The 16,487-nt window shown below is 34.0% G+C and overlaps 2 protein-coding genes across 6 annotated transcripts in view; one reads left to right on the forward strand and one right to left on the reverse strand.

The window, feature by feature from the left end:
• Positions 1 to 16,487, forward strand: part of LOC127862890 (UDP-sugar transporter sqv-7-like) — a 123,740-nt gene that overhangs the window by 26,094 nt on the left and 81,159 nt on the right. Inside the window, exons 11-12 of one of the 2 annotated variants that reach the window (XM_052402155.1) lie at positions 1,351 to 5,419; positions 5,864 to 6,915. In XM_052402155.1, the coding sequence (XP_052258115.1) occupies positions 1,351 to 1,435 (85 nt within the window). In that variant the 3' untranslated portion in view covers positions 1,436 to 5,419; positions 5,864 to 6,915. Of the gene's footprint in view, positions 1 to 1,350; positions 5,420 to 5,863; positions 6,916 to 16,487 lie in introns of those variants that run through there. The other variant, XM_052402156.1, reaches the window with a different exon arrangement.
• LOC127862889 (uncharacterized) overlaps positions 11,088 to 16,487 on the reverse strand; it is a 29,938-nt gene continuing 24,538 nt past the window's right edge. For all 4 annotated transcript variants that reach the window (XM_052402154.1, XM_052402152.1, XM_052402153.1 and 1 more), the window contains 4 exons: positions 15,455 to 15,564; positions 14,544 to 14,653; positions 13,523 to 13,708; positions 11,088 to 12,856 (listed from right to left, as the gene is read on the reverse strand). In XM_052402154.1, coding sequence (XP_052258114.1) covers positions 12,615 to 12,856; positions 13,523 to 13,708; positions 14,544 to 14,653; positions 15,455 to 15,564 — 648 coding nt within the window. In that variant the 3' untranslated portion in view covers positions 11,088 to 12,614. The remainder of the gene's footprint in view (positions 12,857 to 13,522; positions 13,709 to 14,543; positions 14,654 to 15,454; positions 15,565 to 16,487) is intronic.

Raw genomic sequence — 16,487 nt, forward strand, 5'->3', positions numbered from 1 at the left:
TATACCTACCTAACTTTGGATTGTATTTTGGGTTTGTCTGTTAAATGCCAAGGTCACTGACACTAAAATTTAAAATATGGAATATGCTGAATAACTTCAGTCTGGATAGAGGTATTGCACTACAATTTGTGTGCATGTAGTTTAGCTTTGGCTTGCAGTTGGAGCTAGTAATTAAGGCAGAGGTCACTGTTATTGATAAAGTAGGAAAATGAGTCTCCAGTGAATAATTTGAGTATTCATGGAAGTATTGCTCTGAAATGTTGTGTGTAGTTCGCTTATATTCAAGCTTGGGAGTTTTTTGTCCCCTGCCGGTGAAACTGGAGGGGACTCGTGGTTTGCGCACTGTGTCTCCGTCAGTCTGTCACACTTTTCTGGATCCTCCGATAACTTTAAAAGTATTTAATATTTTTTCATGAAACATGGATAGATGGCAATATGGAGATTATGCACGTCATTTCATTTTGTTATACGTCAAAAATTCTGGTTGCTATGGCAACAAATAGACTAGAAATACTGCTTAAAATGGTGGTTTTCTGGATCCTGCGATAACTTTAAAAGTGCTAAATATTTTTCATGAAACTTGAAGCATGGATAAATGGCAATATGGACATTATGCACATCATTTCATTTTGTTCCTACGTAAAAAATTCTGGGACTAGAAATACTGCTGAAAATGGGTGGTTTTCTGGATCCTGCGATAACTTTAAAAGTTCTTCATATTTTTTCATGAAACTTGAAACATGGATAGATGGCAATATGGACATATTGCATGTCATTTCATTTTGTTCCTATGTAAAAAAAATTGTTGCTATGGCAACAAATTAAAAAGAATCTGACAATGGTGGAATTTTTGACAATGGTGGAACCGGTAGGGGACATTTATTGCTTGGCAATAGTCTTGTTATTTTAGTCGTTTTATGCCCCCGGTAGGATAGCATATAGCAGTGGCACTGTCCATCCGTCTGTCCATCCGGCATTCTGCTTTCTGGAGGTTTATTACGTATTACTCAGATATTGAGCTGATTTTTGGTATGCGAGTCTATACCTACATGTTCTACAGATGCAGTGTGAGTATTGTTCTGGTCTATTGAGTTCTGGCGAAGTAATGGGCCTTAGTCTTTACAATTTTCTCTAGAATCGCTGCTGAGGGGCTTAAAAGCCCAGTACTAGACATTGTGTTTCACAAACACAGGTCTTGTTAATTCAGTTTTACAAAAGAATTTTTATCCTGTGTTAACACAATTTTCAAAAAGATCTGCTATTCATGGAATTATATTTTTTTTAATCAACAGCTTTAAGCCCAGTTTTCCTATAAACTGACTCGCATGTTTATATGAATTACTATTTCAGTGTTATTGGCAGCATGATATACACATATTTGACATTCAAAAAGCCAGTGCAACCTCCTGTTAGACCTACACCACAACAAGTTTGAACAGAGAGGTTTGTGCGATCACTGGGGAAATTCTTTCCATTGTTATTGTTTCATAATTTTTTTTGCAAATTCTAAACTTTTACCAGGGGATGTCAAAAGTATACATAGAATTAATGAAATAATTATTAACAATATAACAAAATTTAACATTTGTCCATCTACCTTTAATATGTTTCATTTTCAAAATTTATTTGGTTGATGATAAAATATAAAGGTTAAATTGCTGCCCACTTTGTGCCTGTGTTCATGGAAATTATTGTATGCAAAGGCTTATGTGCTAAATTTTGGGTGACATAAAAAAAATATATTGTCTGGTATTTATTTTCTCTGAAATTGTTGTTATGCGCATGGTCAGTATACCGTAAGTTGTCAAGTATAGCACGCCCCCATGAATAACACGCATCTTGTATTTTATCATTTCAAAATGAAGTAAAAAAGAACTTGAGCCAAAAAAACAAGCAACCGAGGTGAAAATGGGCGCCATTTTACTATTTTGCAATCAAATAATTGGGTCATTAGAAAGCTTAATTTTGCATTCAAAAGAGGAAGCATCATTATGATAAGGAGCTTGGGTGGCATATCACTATACATGTCTGAAAATGTTGTAATTTTCTAGCAACAGTCCACATGCATTTCGTGTGTAAAGCATGCACAAATAAGAATTCAGCAGCATGACCTTCCTTGGAAAAAGCCTTGACTTTAAATTTGAATGTTGAATAAAAACTTTATAGCACATGGGAGACATATTTTACGTGTTATACATGGTAACATACGGTAGTCTTGGGTGTATTTCTCATACTTTTGGGTATGATTTCTGTAACGTTTTGGGATAATTTCTGTAGGGGTGTTGATAGATTTTTGCTCTATGAATTGCTCTTAAGCTGTACAAAGATTGCTAACTTATTATTTAATAGTCCTTCAATAACATAATTATAATCAAATCAAATTGAATCAAATTTTATTTTAAGTCGGTACAGGTGTAACAAAGAAACATAAGCTATGAATAGCTATTAACCGACATAACTCAAAAATTACAATAAATAACATGCATATATAAAACAAATTACTAAACAATTATGAATCTACCTTTAAGAATTATTTCTTAGCTGTACAATGTTTTGGCAGACTAATTGAGAAGTAATGCAAAATGACTTCTACCAACAAACCAGGTTATTTGAAATTGAAGATGCGGGTAAATATAATTTTTACAATCATATTCTGTTGCATACATTATCTTCCCACCTAGAGATAGTGGTTTCATTTGTAGTTGTAGATTTTTGGGGGGAAACATATATGGTATGGTATGAATATATATTGTTATGTAGAAAGTGTAGAATCATCAATATTGCATATATGTTTGAGTATAATATTAGTTACTATACAGAATGTCTTATATTACTTTGGTTATCTTAAATCATGGCGCTTGTCTTTTCAAGCACTGTACAACAAATTTGCATTTTTCAAATAAGAATTATTGTTGATTTATGGTTTACATATTTCTCGTTTACTTTGTTTCTTTTCAATACAGTCACTGTTTGTTAAGACTTTTATTATACTTTTATTAAAAAACTGTGAAGTTTAAAGATTGTGTGCATGATTTATGCTTGTTACATATGTTTTAGCCTTATCCACTTATTTCACTTGTCCATAGCTATTTAATATTTGTTGAGCTCGCTTGAGTAAAGATTGATATAGCAGTCACAAATGTTCAAGTATATGTGAATTAGTTTTTGTGTGCAATCGACCTTGTCCAGGCTGGAACCTTCTCATTATTCTTGCAATTTAAATATTACTGACCTAAAATGTTCAACCACATGAAACGATGTGTCAGGCTTAAACCCTTCCCCCAACCTTAATGGTCAAGGTGACACTTGGCCATAAAATAGATGGTTAAGTCTGTTATTCTGTCTTTCATTTGGCTTTAAAAATGACACAAATGACCATAAGGATGTTTATGATGTTTAACACCCTATCTCTCAAAATCAATGGTCAAGGTCATATTCAAAGGGTTAAGGTCATATTTTTGTGTTAAAACTGCTTGTCAAAACTGTTACAATGTCATTCATCATGCAATTTTAAAAATACTTTCCACAAATATTACCCATGATAAACTGATATTTAAAATATGTGTCCTTAACTGATTGGTCTAGATTAAATTTAGAGGTCGATAAATAAATGTGAACATACATGTAGAAAGTAAATTGGCTGACTCTAACTTTGACCTGAATTTTCAAAATAATTTACCCGAAATGTTAATTTTTAACCTGCATGTCTTGTGTAAACACAGTCTTCCTACCTTTAATGTCAAAGTCACACATAAAGGTCAAATGTAAAATTTGACCTAAAAACAACTTATCCAGACTGTTCATAATTCATCATGAAATTTTAAATAATTTACAAAAATTGTTTAACATGTGAAGATATGACACTTTTTTGCCAAATTTTAATATTTATATTGTATAATTATACGATGTTACATTTTTACAGTCTCATTTTTAGCTCACCTGAGCACGTTGTGCTCATGGTGAGCTTTTGTGATCCCCTTTTGTCCATCGTCCGTTGTGCCTTGTGCGATGTCAACATTTGCCTTGTTCACTCTCTAGAGGCCACATTTATTGTCCAATCTTCACAAAATTTGATTAGAAGATTGGTTTCAATGATATCTTGGATGAGTTTCGAAAATGGTTACGTTTGCTTGAAAAACATGGCGGCCAAGGGGCGGGGCATTTTTCCTTATATGGCTATATATGGCTATAGTTCGAAAATGATGCCGGTTGGTTGAAAAACATGGCCGCCAGGGGGCGGGGCATTTTTCCTTATATGGCTATAGTAAAACCTTGTAAACACTCTAGAAGCCACATTTATTTTCCGATCTTTATGAAACTTGGTCAGAAGATTTGTCCCACTGATATCTTTGATGAGTTCAAAAATGGTAACCTTTGCTTGAAAAACATGGCTTCCACGGGGTGGGCATTTTTCCTTATATGGCTATATATGGCTATAGTAAAATCTTGTTAACACTCTAGAGGCCACATTTATTGTCCAATCTTAATGAAACTTGGTCAGAAGATTCATCCCAATAATATCTTGGACAAGTTTGAAAATGATGCCGGTTGGTTGAAAAACATGGCCACCAGGGGGCGGGGCATTTTTCCTTATATGGCTATAGTAAAACCTTGTTAACACTTTAGAGGCCACATTTATTGTCCAATCTTGATGAAATATGGTCAGAAGATTTGTCTTAACCCTTAAAGCGCTGGAGCTGAATTTTAAAGGCCTTTGCAAACAGTTTGGATCCAGATGAGACGCCACAGAACGTGGCGTCTCATCAGGATCCAAACTGTTTGCTATTCTGATAGTATTCTTTGAAAAAAATCGAAGAAAATGCTAATTTTTGAAATTCTGCAGACGACAAATTTCCCAGCATGCAAAGGGTTAATGATATCTTGGATGAGTTCGAAAATGGTTACGTTTGCTTGAATAACATGGCCGCCAAGGGGCGGGGCATTTTTTCTTATATGGCTATAGTAAAATCTTATTTACACTCTAGAGGCCACATTTATCGTCCGATCTTCATGAAACTCGGTCAGAAGATTCATCCCAATAATATCTTGGACGAGTTTAAAAATGATGCCTGTTGGTTGAAAAACATGGCCACCACAGGGGCGGGGCTATTTTCCTTATATGACTATATTAAAACACTCAAAAGATCATCATGAAACTTGGTCAGAAGATTTGTCCCAATGATATCTTGGATGAGTTCGAAAATGGTTTTGCTTGCTTTAAAAAAATGGCCACCAGGGGCGGGGCATTTTTATGTCCCCCACTATAGTAGTTGGGGACATATTGTTTTTGCCCTGTCTGTCTGTTTGCGCCAACTTTAACATTTTGCAATAACGTTTGCTATATTGAAGATAGCAACTTCATATTTGGCATGCACGTGTATCTCATGAAGCTGCACATTTTGAGTGGTGAAAGGTCAAGGTCAAGGTCATCTTTCAAGGTCAGAGGTCAAATATATTTGGCCAAAATCGCTCATTTTATGAATACTTTTGCAATATTGAAGATAGCAACTTGATATTTGGCATGCATGTGTATCTCATGGAGCTGCACATTTTGAGTGGTGAAAGGTCAAGGCCAAGGTCATCCTTCAAGGTCAGAGGTCAATTATATGTGGCCAAAATCGCTCATTTTATGAATACTTTTGCAATATTGAAGATAGCAACTTGATATTTGGCATGCATGTGCATCTCATGGAGCTGCTCATTTTGAGTGGTGAAAGGTCAAGGTCATCCTTCAAGGTCAGAGGTCAAATATATGTGGCCCAAATCGCTTATTTTATGAATACTTTTGCAATATTGAAGATAGCAACTTGATATTTGGCATGCATGTGTATCTCATGGAGCTGCACATTTTGAGTGGTGAAAGGTCAAGGTCATCCTTCACAAGGTCAAGGTCATCCTACAATGTCAAACATCATATAGGGGGACATTGTGTTTCACAAACACATCTTGTTCCTTATATGGCTTAATATGGCTATAGTAAAACCTTTTTAACACTCTAGAGGCCACATTTATTTTCCGGTCTTCTTGAAACTTGGTCAGAAGATTTTTCCCATTAATATCTTGTTATCTCAGGTGAGCGACTTTGGGCCTTTCACGCCCTCTTGTTTTATCATTTAACTCTTCACCTAGTTATAGTTTTCCATCACAAATGTGTACTTTGCATTGAAAACAAAACTGTTTATAATAATAAACTATTGAGAAGCTTCTTAGCTGATTGAATCTCTCCATGTTGTACTGAATATGCTTTTAGAATCCAGTATCTGACATCACCAATGATATCCAGTATCATACACCAAAATAAACTAATGTCCTTTATTTCTTTATCAGTACAAATTTCAACGTTTAATTCCAGCTCAGCTATGTTTGTGTTTATACCAAAATGTTGGAATAAAATTAATGTTTACTATGAAGCATTGCTGAAATTGATGGAAAGAAGGAATAAAAGTTTTCATGTGCTGTGATATAACTTTTGATGGTTGTAAAATTTCTTAGCAATTGATATACAAATTTTAATGCCCCCTGATCGAAAGATCGGGGGTATATTGTTTTTGGCCTATCTGTGTGTCATTCTGTCCCAAAACTTTAACCTTGGTCATAACTCTTTCAATATTGAAGATAGCAACTTGATATTTGGCATGCATGTGTATCTTATGGAGCTGCACATGTTGAGTGGTGAAAGGTCAAGCTTCAAGGTCAAAGATCAAATATATGGCTTCAAAGCGCAGTAGGGGACATTGTGTTTCACAAACACAGCTCTTGTTGAAGAAATAATCTTAATATGTAAAAACTTATATCTGGTTTTATGTCATATATATATATCTATTATCTCTTGCATGAACTTCGGGAATTTTATGAACGCTATTGTAACTATATTTATGTAGTCTTGTTGATAGATATAAAAGTTCTTGAAATCCAGCTATAAGACTTGTATTGTCATTATTCCACAATAACCTAGTAAATATTTCATGTGGTCATCTGTTATTACATGTATATTGTGACAAAGGTCTGAATTTCTTCTATTTACTTTTTGGATGTTAAGTTAAGACATATGGGGTTTCTATTTTTAATGTGCCAGTTCAGTCCATGATGTTGTTCATTATTAGTCCATGACCGATTTTACCAAATGGGATTATAGGTTTGCTCTCTGATTGTCTTTCTGTCAGTCTGTCTGTGCATGAGTCCCCAAATATTGTTACGCCCATTCCTCATGTAGTACTGTTTCAGAAGCTCCATGGATGAAACTTTGTATACTTGAGGATTATGCACACCTCCTCTCTTCACCGGAGGTTAAGGTAAGGTTACTTAAAACAAAACTCAAAATTGTAATAACTCAAAAAACAACAAACCGTCGGAGACGGGTGATGCTCCCCAAAGAGTTTTTTTGTGACAATATTGCACTATATATTCAGATAAAAGGAAACGTCTTGAGGGCACAGTAGTTTGGGGGGACAAGAATTTTTTTATAGAAAATTTCAAAGGGCCATAACTCTGTGAAAAATCATCCGACGAGAACCCGCTGATAATATGCACATCTCCTCTTGGTAGTGAAGCTTCCCATAAAGTTTCATTGAATTCTGGTCATTAGTTGCTGAGAAATAGCCCGGACAAGAATTGCACTATATGTACAGTTAATGGAAAATTTCAAAAATGTCAAAGGGCCATAACTGTGTGAAAAATCATCCAACCAGAACCGGCTGATAATATGCACATCTCCCCTTGGTAGTGTAGCTTCCCATAAAGTTTCAATGAATTCTAGTCATAAGTTGCTGAGAAATAGCCCCGACAAAAACTTGTGCACGGACGGACAGACAAAGCGGCGACTATGTGGGTGTTTTGTCAATTGCTTCTCTTGGTTACCTGTCCATCTGTCAGGTCACTGTCACTGAAAATAGAACAATACTTAATATAGTAACTATTTGACAACTACATGATCATAAAACTTAGTATACAAAAGGTTGCTTTTGACTGTTTGTCCATCCCATACTTTGTTCACCTGACATTCAAGTTCATTTCAAGAAAATTTCAAATGACAGGTGCCTATATGATAAAAAATAGTGACACAAACTTGATCAATTTTTCAAAAGGTAGTGAAGATTTATTCATGAAACTTGGTATACAACATTTTTCACCAAAAGTTAATTATCTGGTGTATACAGTATTAAAAACAAATTGTATTATTATTGATGTGCTTAAAAGAACTGCAATAAAATAATTACTTAGGCATCTTAAGTCAAACATGTAATTAGCAGAATTTGACAGTCCCTGAAAAGTTTTCAAATGTTTTGACTTTCTTGTATCATGCAAACAGTTTTGGTCAAAATTAACTTGGTACTGAAGAATTTTACAGATAACAGTGTTCTACATGGGTGACATGTAGAAGGCTGTTATCTGTCAAATTCCTCACGTAATGTTTAAGGCCGAATTTGCTGGTTTTTTTTTAAGTTATCCTTTCAGTTATGCCTTTTGCTTAAAAAACAATTATTTCTTTATTGAATTTTATTATTTGAAGATAATTATAAAGGTTATTTCCGCATTTAAAGTCTGAAGTAAACTTTGTGATTTTTAAAGTTGATAATTCTGGAAATGTTAATAAGCGAAATTTTTAAAGATTTATGACCAATATATACAATTTCTTTGAAAATCAGATATCTGCCTTTGATTAAAACATTATTTCTTTATAAAAAAAAGTATATAGTTCCATATATACTCATTAAGAAAATGTATATAATTCAATACGGAGACAGACTTTTTTTAGCATGGCTGTTTTCGGAGAAAACCCGAGGTATTGTCATAGCCTCCTCGTCGTCCACCGTCTGGGCGTCGTGCTAAAACCTTAACATTGGCTCTAAAATTAAAGTGCTTCCACCTACAACTTTGAAACTTCATATGTACATGCCCCTTGATGAGTTCTACTAGCCACACCCATTTTTGGGTCACAAGGTCAAAGGTCAAGGTCACTGTGACCTCTAATATAAAACTTTATTTTTGCCTCTAGTATCATAGTGCTTCCATCTACAACTTAAAAACTTCATATGTACATGCACCTTGATGACTTCTACACGCCACACCCATTTTTGGGTCACTAGGTCAAAGGTCAAGGTCACTGTGACCTCTAATACAAAACTTTAACTTTGCCTCTTACATCACAGTACTTCCACCTACAACTCTAAAACTTCATATGTACATGCACCTTGATGACTTCTACATGCCACGCCTATTTTTGGGTCACAATTTCAAAGGTCAAGGTCACTGTGACCTCTAATATAAAACTTTAACTTTGACTCTAACATCACATTGCTTCCACCTACAACTTTGAAACTTCATATGTACATGCACCTTGATGACTTCTACACGCCACACCCTTTTTTGGGTCACTAGGTCAAAGGTCAAGGTCACTGTGACCTCTTATATAAAATTTTAACTTTGCCTCTAACATCAAAGTGCTTCCACCTACAACTTTGAAACTTCTTATGTAGATGCACCTTGATGAGTTCTACATTCCACACCCATTTTGGGTCACTAGGTCAAAGGTCAAGGTCACTGTGACCTCTAAAAAAAATTAAAAAATTCTGACAAGCTGCCAACCGAGTGTGGCACCGCTTTTAAGATTTATCAATTCTTTAATAATATTTCTTATTAAAATATCATTTTTAAAGTAATGTTTAAGCTCTAGCCGAAATAAAATTTGTGATGTTAACTAAAATTGGTCGGGAAATATTTATAAGTGAAACTCTGTAAGATTTCATGTAGTGGCAAACTTTTCTTATAAAAAAAGTATATGATTTAGTGTAAAACTTTGTTGTTTTGTATTGATATATTTTATTTAAAAATAGCTTTCAAACAAAAATCTCTAGCCGGAAAATATTTTGGTGATTTTAAATGTACCAGTCCAGGGGATATTCATTAGCGAAAATGTGTAAGATGTCAGAACATGGCAGGTTTTTTAATAGAAAAGTGAATATCTGATTTTGCTTATAACTTTATTTTTATTTTATCATTTAAATACCATTCTAATGTTAGAATCAAAGTCTGTAGCCTGATGAAACAGTGCTTGTCTTGTTCTAAATATTTACTTATTTGTTTGCTTGCTTTACCTAATTTCTTAAAACAATCTAAATTTACGATAAAAATGCTCAACATGACACGTAGTCATACATAAACTTAATTACTCCCAATAATATTCGCTACATTCTGTCAATGTATTAATTTCTTTCTTAAATGTTCACTTTACAGTTAAGATTTACAATAAACTATTAAAACACGAACAGAGTGATGTTTTTTTTCCGGTAATTACAAATTGTCCATTAAATTAATTAATGGTAAAAGAAACACCATCTGCGATTGAAGAACGAAAGCAGTCTCTCAACGGGAGATGATGTCCCAATGGTGGATTAAAAGTGTTAATTGGTATGTCTGTGACACCATATATCTCCACATGTGTAGATGCTGTTATTAAGATACTGTGCGTCACCTTCTAATAACATGTTAAATGACAATAAAGGCCAAATTCATGCCGAGTTTTATCAGAGTTGTAGATCTTCGTCTCTGGTTTTATGACTCTTAAACAATGCAGATGGACCTGATAAAAATATTTATTTAAAAAATACAAACTGTTACATGATTATTGTTTCGACAACAGAAACCATCTAAATCTTCAAATATATGTTTTATTGTTCAGGGACCTATACAAACATATAGGTCCATGCACTGTTCTTCAGTAGCAAAATAGCGGCTCGCACGAGTATTCAGGGGCGGTAATCCGGGAGTAATCAATTTCTGGGATTGTCATACATGAATTATATAATGTGCAGATAATTATACTTTTTAAAAAGCCTGTAGATAATTTTAATTAAATAGAACTGTTTCTCCACTTAAAAGGCATGACAACTTTTGTAACATTTAGTTGAGACCCATGCACGTTAAAAAAACAAGAACAAGTGTTTGATAGCTACATACAGTTTAATGCAAATTGCCGAAAAGCATTTCAGGGACACTATTTATCAAGATAACTGCTCTCCATTAAATGCATAATAGAACTTTTATGACTAAAGTGGGACTTTCTTTATGAAAATACTTGCAAGAGATCATGAATTTTTATGATTTTATTACAATACACAAATAATTATGCACAATACAACTGGTATACAATGTGAAATAGACAGCAATGTTTACTGGCAAAACACAGTAAGCGCTCTTGTTGTTCACTTTGGTAAAAAAATCAATATACATGTATTGTCAATTGTCACAAATGCATTTTCTTACTACACCTAAGGAAATAAATACTTTGTAAAGCACCATTTTTATAACTAGAAATACCTGAAGTGTCCGTTTTTGTAGTATCTATAGGTTGGAAAGCTAAATGTTTCAATTGATTTAAAAAAGCTAATTTTAAATAACATTTAAATGATCGCATTAATTGCTTTTTTTTCGCAGAATGTCCAGTTGTTATTGACAATACTAGAACTCCTTCACATCCAACAGATATCATATGAGAAATAACTGTGCAAGAAGTGTGTCATAATACACTGACAATTGTATAAATAATGCTATGTAAAATATATTATCACAGATATGCAGGTAAAACATGTAATTAACAGCAAAATCCTAGTTGCTAGCTCTACACAATTTTAGCTAAATGTAGGAAAGTGCATCCCATATCTCATAATGAAATATTATTTACCTATTTGACAACTGACCAATGAAATACAGGAGATGATGAGATGATGGCTTATGCAGCTATTTCACTGTATGTGTTACACAGGTTGCACAAGTCATGATGAAATAACCGGCAGTTCCAAGATTTAAATGCGCATGGACCATTTGATTACAATAAATATAATTATTAAATAACTATTTATATGATCCAATAAGCTGTTGCAATTGGTACCGCTGATTGTCCAATATTTCACCGTATTTGACACTAGTGCATCCATATATTCCATATTGGACCTTACAAGATAATCTAAACAATCACATTCAACTCCACACAAAATATGCCTGCTATTTTCTCAAATCTACATGGTTTTGAAATTAGATTTTTTGCTGATCTGCATAAACCTAGTTTAAACATGTCCCAAATATAAAATTAGCTTTAATTAACATATTACCGGTAAGTATTCTCTGAGGGAGTTTTTACAAGATGTATTGTGACAGCTAACTTCACACGTAAAAGCTTGCCCTCATTTGCAGACTTGATTTTGTAATGTTTAATTGAACTTGATTAATGCAAATATCTCAAAGAACATTTTAGGTATACAATAAAAAAATATTTTACAATTTTGTGTACAATAGTCTGATATATGTGGACTTGCACACAGGTGGCAATATCACATTTAACTTGCCTATCCGCTGATCGAATATGGTATGTCAGCTGTGAACTTGAACAAATATATCACCACATTGTACACAATTATGTTAAATAACCTTATAATATAAGTTTATGTTAATGACAAAACACTGACTATGCACCCCACAGTTATTTTGAAGGGAAAATAAATAACATGAACACAGATATTAATGAGAACAAGACATAGCACATGACAATACACTGAATATATACCAAAGACTTGGAAAGAAAACATAACATGAACACAGATAGTTGTGAGAACAATACATCACACAGTGCAGAGTAAACAAGACCAATCACATACAACAACATGATTAACATATTGACCTACAGATACAAATAATGCAACTACATTAGTAATATGGCAGATTAATGTGTTGAATAATTTATCATATTTTGTCCTAATGCTATGTTGGGTTATGAAAAATCCCCATTGTCCAAAGGGATCACTAAGGGAATTCTGGGAAAGGTCATCATCACTGAGGTCAAGGTCATCCATATCAAGGTCATCTGGAAAGGTCAAAGGTTAAACACATTAAGAACATGGTTAATGGAAGACGATTGTTATTAAAAGGTTAAATAACCATTTTTTAGGAATCTATATTAAGTTCATTAACAATGAAACAAGAAAGCACCAAACACATGATCAAATAACATTGATAATTAAGTACATACTATCAATGTCTGACACAATTAAGTGGTTTTGAAAAACCACAGTAATCTTGGCCAACATTTTCAATTAACAAATTTGTAAAGGCTCATTTTAGCTTTTAAACTGTCAGAAAAATAGCCAATTTTATTTCATGACTTTACTTAATACTATTAAGAACTGATAAGGGATTGAGCTTAAGATAAGCTTTGATAGGAAATCAAAATCGAATATAACTGAATACAACATGTATAGCAGTATTTGCATCCATGTCAATCATTATATAGGTATAATACTGAATTGATCTTTCTTTATTTATTATCTGATTAACCTAAAATGCACACATTTTGAAGCACAATAATTAAATTAATAAGCCAATTTTTTATTTATTTTTATATCTGATGTGCTTAATTTTCTTATTTTTTAAGTTTCATTTTTTATATTTTCACTGCTAATTTACACAAATTCTAAAACAATTAGTCACAAAAACAAGCAAATTCCTTAAAATCAAATATCTCATGTGTTACCAGTATCTAGGTCATCTTCAGTAACCCGCTTCTGTTTTGTAATGGGAGTTTTCTGTTTCTTGGTGTTGGCTTCCAGTTCAAACTCAGTGAAGTCCGAGCTCTCTGAGCTGGCACCATCAGAAAGGTCAATGTCATCCTCTATCTCATTGTCATGAACTTGCATGGACTTATAATCTGAGGAAAAACCTTGAAACAGAAAACAACTTGCTTCTTTTATTAATGCTGATTCATTGGTAAATTCAAATAAGTCTTAGTCTAAAATAAAGTCAATTAGAAGGTCACTTTGAAGGTCAAAGTATGGTAAGGGTAAGTGAGACTGCAGAAAGTTGAATGGAAGAATCAAAGCTTGATAGTAAGTACATGTGTATTTATACTTAAGAATGGTCAACTTGGATTAACAAATAAACAAGTGCATAAGTATGTCAATTATTATTTATTGACTTCTATTCATATATTTATACTGAACTTTAGAAGTGATTTATTAACTTTCATTGAAATAGTCATGAACCCATTTGGATTTATAATCTGATGAAAACCCTGTTAAAGAAGGGATGGGAACCAGATAAAATATACAATGTATGAGGAATAGCCAAGACAGGACTGCAGCTTGGTCCACTGAGATAACACTCCAAGCCAAGCTACCTTGCAGCTACACTTTGTATCCTGGGTCCGTATTCACCAAACAATTCTTAGACTTAAGTCTAAGAATAAAGAAAATTCTTTAAATTAGAATATTCAATAATTTCTTTAATTTTGAGTGAAACTCTGCAGTAAACATCTCTATCTATATTATTCTTCATATAGAACATATTGTTAATGACATAATCACCAGTGGAGGCCTGTATATATTCAAAAACTGAACACATTTTTTTTGGTTCTAAGTCTATTCTTTATTCTTAAGTTATTCTTAAGTCTAAGAATCGGTTGGTGAATACGGGCCCAGGTGTGCTAACAATAATTAATTGTCATTAGACCAAAATAAAGATGATACAGAGACTGCAGAATTGTGTTACTGTAATACCGTTAGAGAATATGGGTTTGGAGTTGGATGATATCTTCTCAGGGATGGTGAGTGGTTGCTGGGACCTCTCCAACAACTCTATCTTGCCCTGGAGAGCACTGAGTGTAGACCTGCAGTGTGATAGAAACTGATTATATGAGTCGCATTCTGAGACAACTGGGCTTAATGCATGTGCGTAAACTGACTGTCCCAGATTAGCCTGTGCAGTCAGCACAGGCTAATCAGGGACGACACTTCCCGCCTTAATTGGATTTTTGCTAAGAAGAGGCTTCATTTAAACGAAAAATGTCATAAAAGCGGAAAGTGTTGTCCCTGATTAGCCTGTGGGGACTGCACATGCTAATCTGGGACGACACTTTACGCACATGCATTATGCCCAGTTTTCACAGAACACGACTCATATGATTAACCTATGCAATGTGGAATCTGGACTTAAGCTAACGGTTCACGTTGTGAAATACAACATTTATGGAAATAGGATAATGGCATATTTAGGATTGATCTTGAAACATTTATCACTGAAAAATATCTGATGCAACAGATTTAAGAGAAACAGTTGGTTTGTTTTTTTCATTTCTTCATCAACCCCAACAAAGGCCGCAACTACATACCTACGTACATAAAATATTGACCCCCAACACTGTAAAACCTTGTTTTTTAAATGTATCTACTAGGAGCCATAACTGCATACCTCAGTTAATAAATGCATTGAACCCCAAAAAAGGGCCATAACTGCATACCTACATTAGCATGGTCCCCTAACAAAGGGCACTAAATGTGTACCTCTATGTTCATAAATGAATTGACCCCCAACAAAGGGCCATAACTGCTCACTTACGTTCATAAATACATTGACCCCAACACTGTACCTTATTGTGTAAATGTATGGACCAAGAGTCCTAACTGCATACCTGAGTTCATTGATCTGCAGCTTCTCCAGCTGTCTGTTGGTGTTCATCATGGCGAGGGTGGAGGAAGGGATCGGGTTCTTGGGCTGGGAAAGGCTCAGGGAATTCAGGGTCTGAAACATGAATGGTACAAAATTCGGGTTAACTTGGTTAAATGATACTGTGCAACAAAAAGCAATTTATATTAATTCACAAAATTATTCTTATCTAAGATAACTGTATAGTTCCTTGTAAGCCTTTAAAAAAAAAAAATTAAAGTTCATACATACTAGAAAAGGATAAACGGGGAGCCTTGAACGCTTATCTGAGTAACTTTGACTTAGACGTATAACACTCAAAACCCCTGATTGGAGCTACTTTTGACAAGAAGAGCATAATTTGAATATAAATTGCTATGTTCAGTGTATGTCTATACAAAACATTGCACATTAGCACAGCGGTGTGGCCAATTTTTTCCCAATAGTATACATGTAATTTGAACAAACTTTGTAGTTGGACCACAAGATGACGTTACATTCCAAATATTATACTAAAAGTCTTGTCCTTTAAGAGAAGAATGTTATTTTGCTAGTAAAGTCTCAAGTAAAAGTGACACCTGAGGTATTGCAACTTTTGACCCCAAAGATAAATTTTGAACAATTCCTGCATAGGACCACTAGCTGGTGTTTCAACTACTTATCCAAGCCTTTGTTGTTGCAAACAAGATTTTAACTTTTTCCTATGTCTCTTTAAAAAATGTGACCCCTGGGGCATGGGACCTAAAATGGCATGATTTGAACAAAATTTGTAGAGGATCTCTTAATGATGCTAAATACATACGATCAAAGTTAGATCAAGACAAGAAGATGTTTACATGGTTTCCAAAATAATTTCATATACAACTTGTAACCCCCAGGGGAGGTCACTTTTGACCCCTGTGGCATAATTTGAATCAACTTTGCAGACAACCTATAGTTGATGCTTCATATCAACATGAAACCCATGAACTGTGCAGATTCAAATAAGCAGATATTTAAAGGTTTCTTCATACATGTTT

The sequence above is a fragment of the Dreissena polymorpha genome, chromosome 16, assembly GCF_020536995.1.
Source record: "Dreissena polymorpha isolate Duluth1 chromosome 16, UMN_Dpol_1.0, whole genome shotgun sequence".
In the NCBI taxonomy this organism is placed as follows: domain Eukaryota; kingdom Metazoa; phylum Mollusca; class Bivalvia; order Myida; family Dreissenidae; genus Dreissena; species Dreissena polymorpha.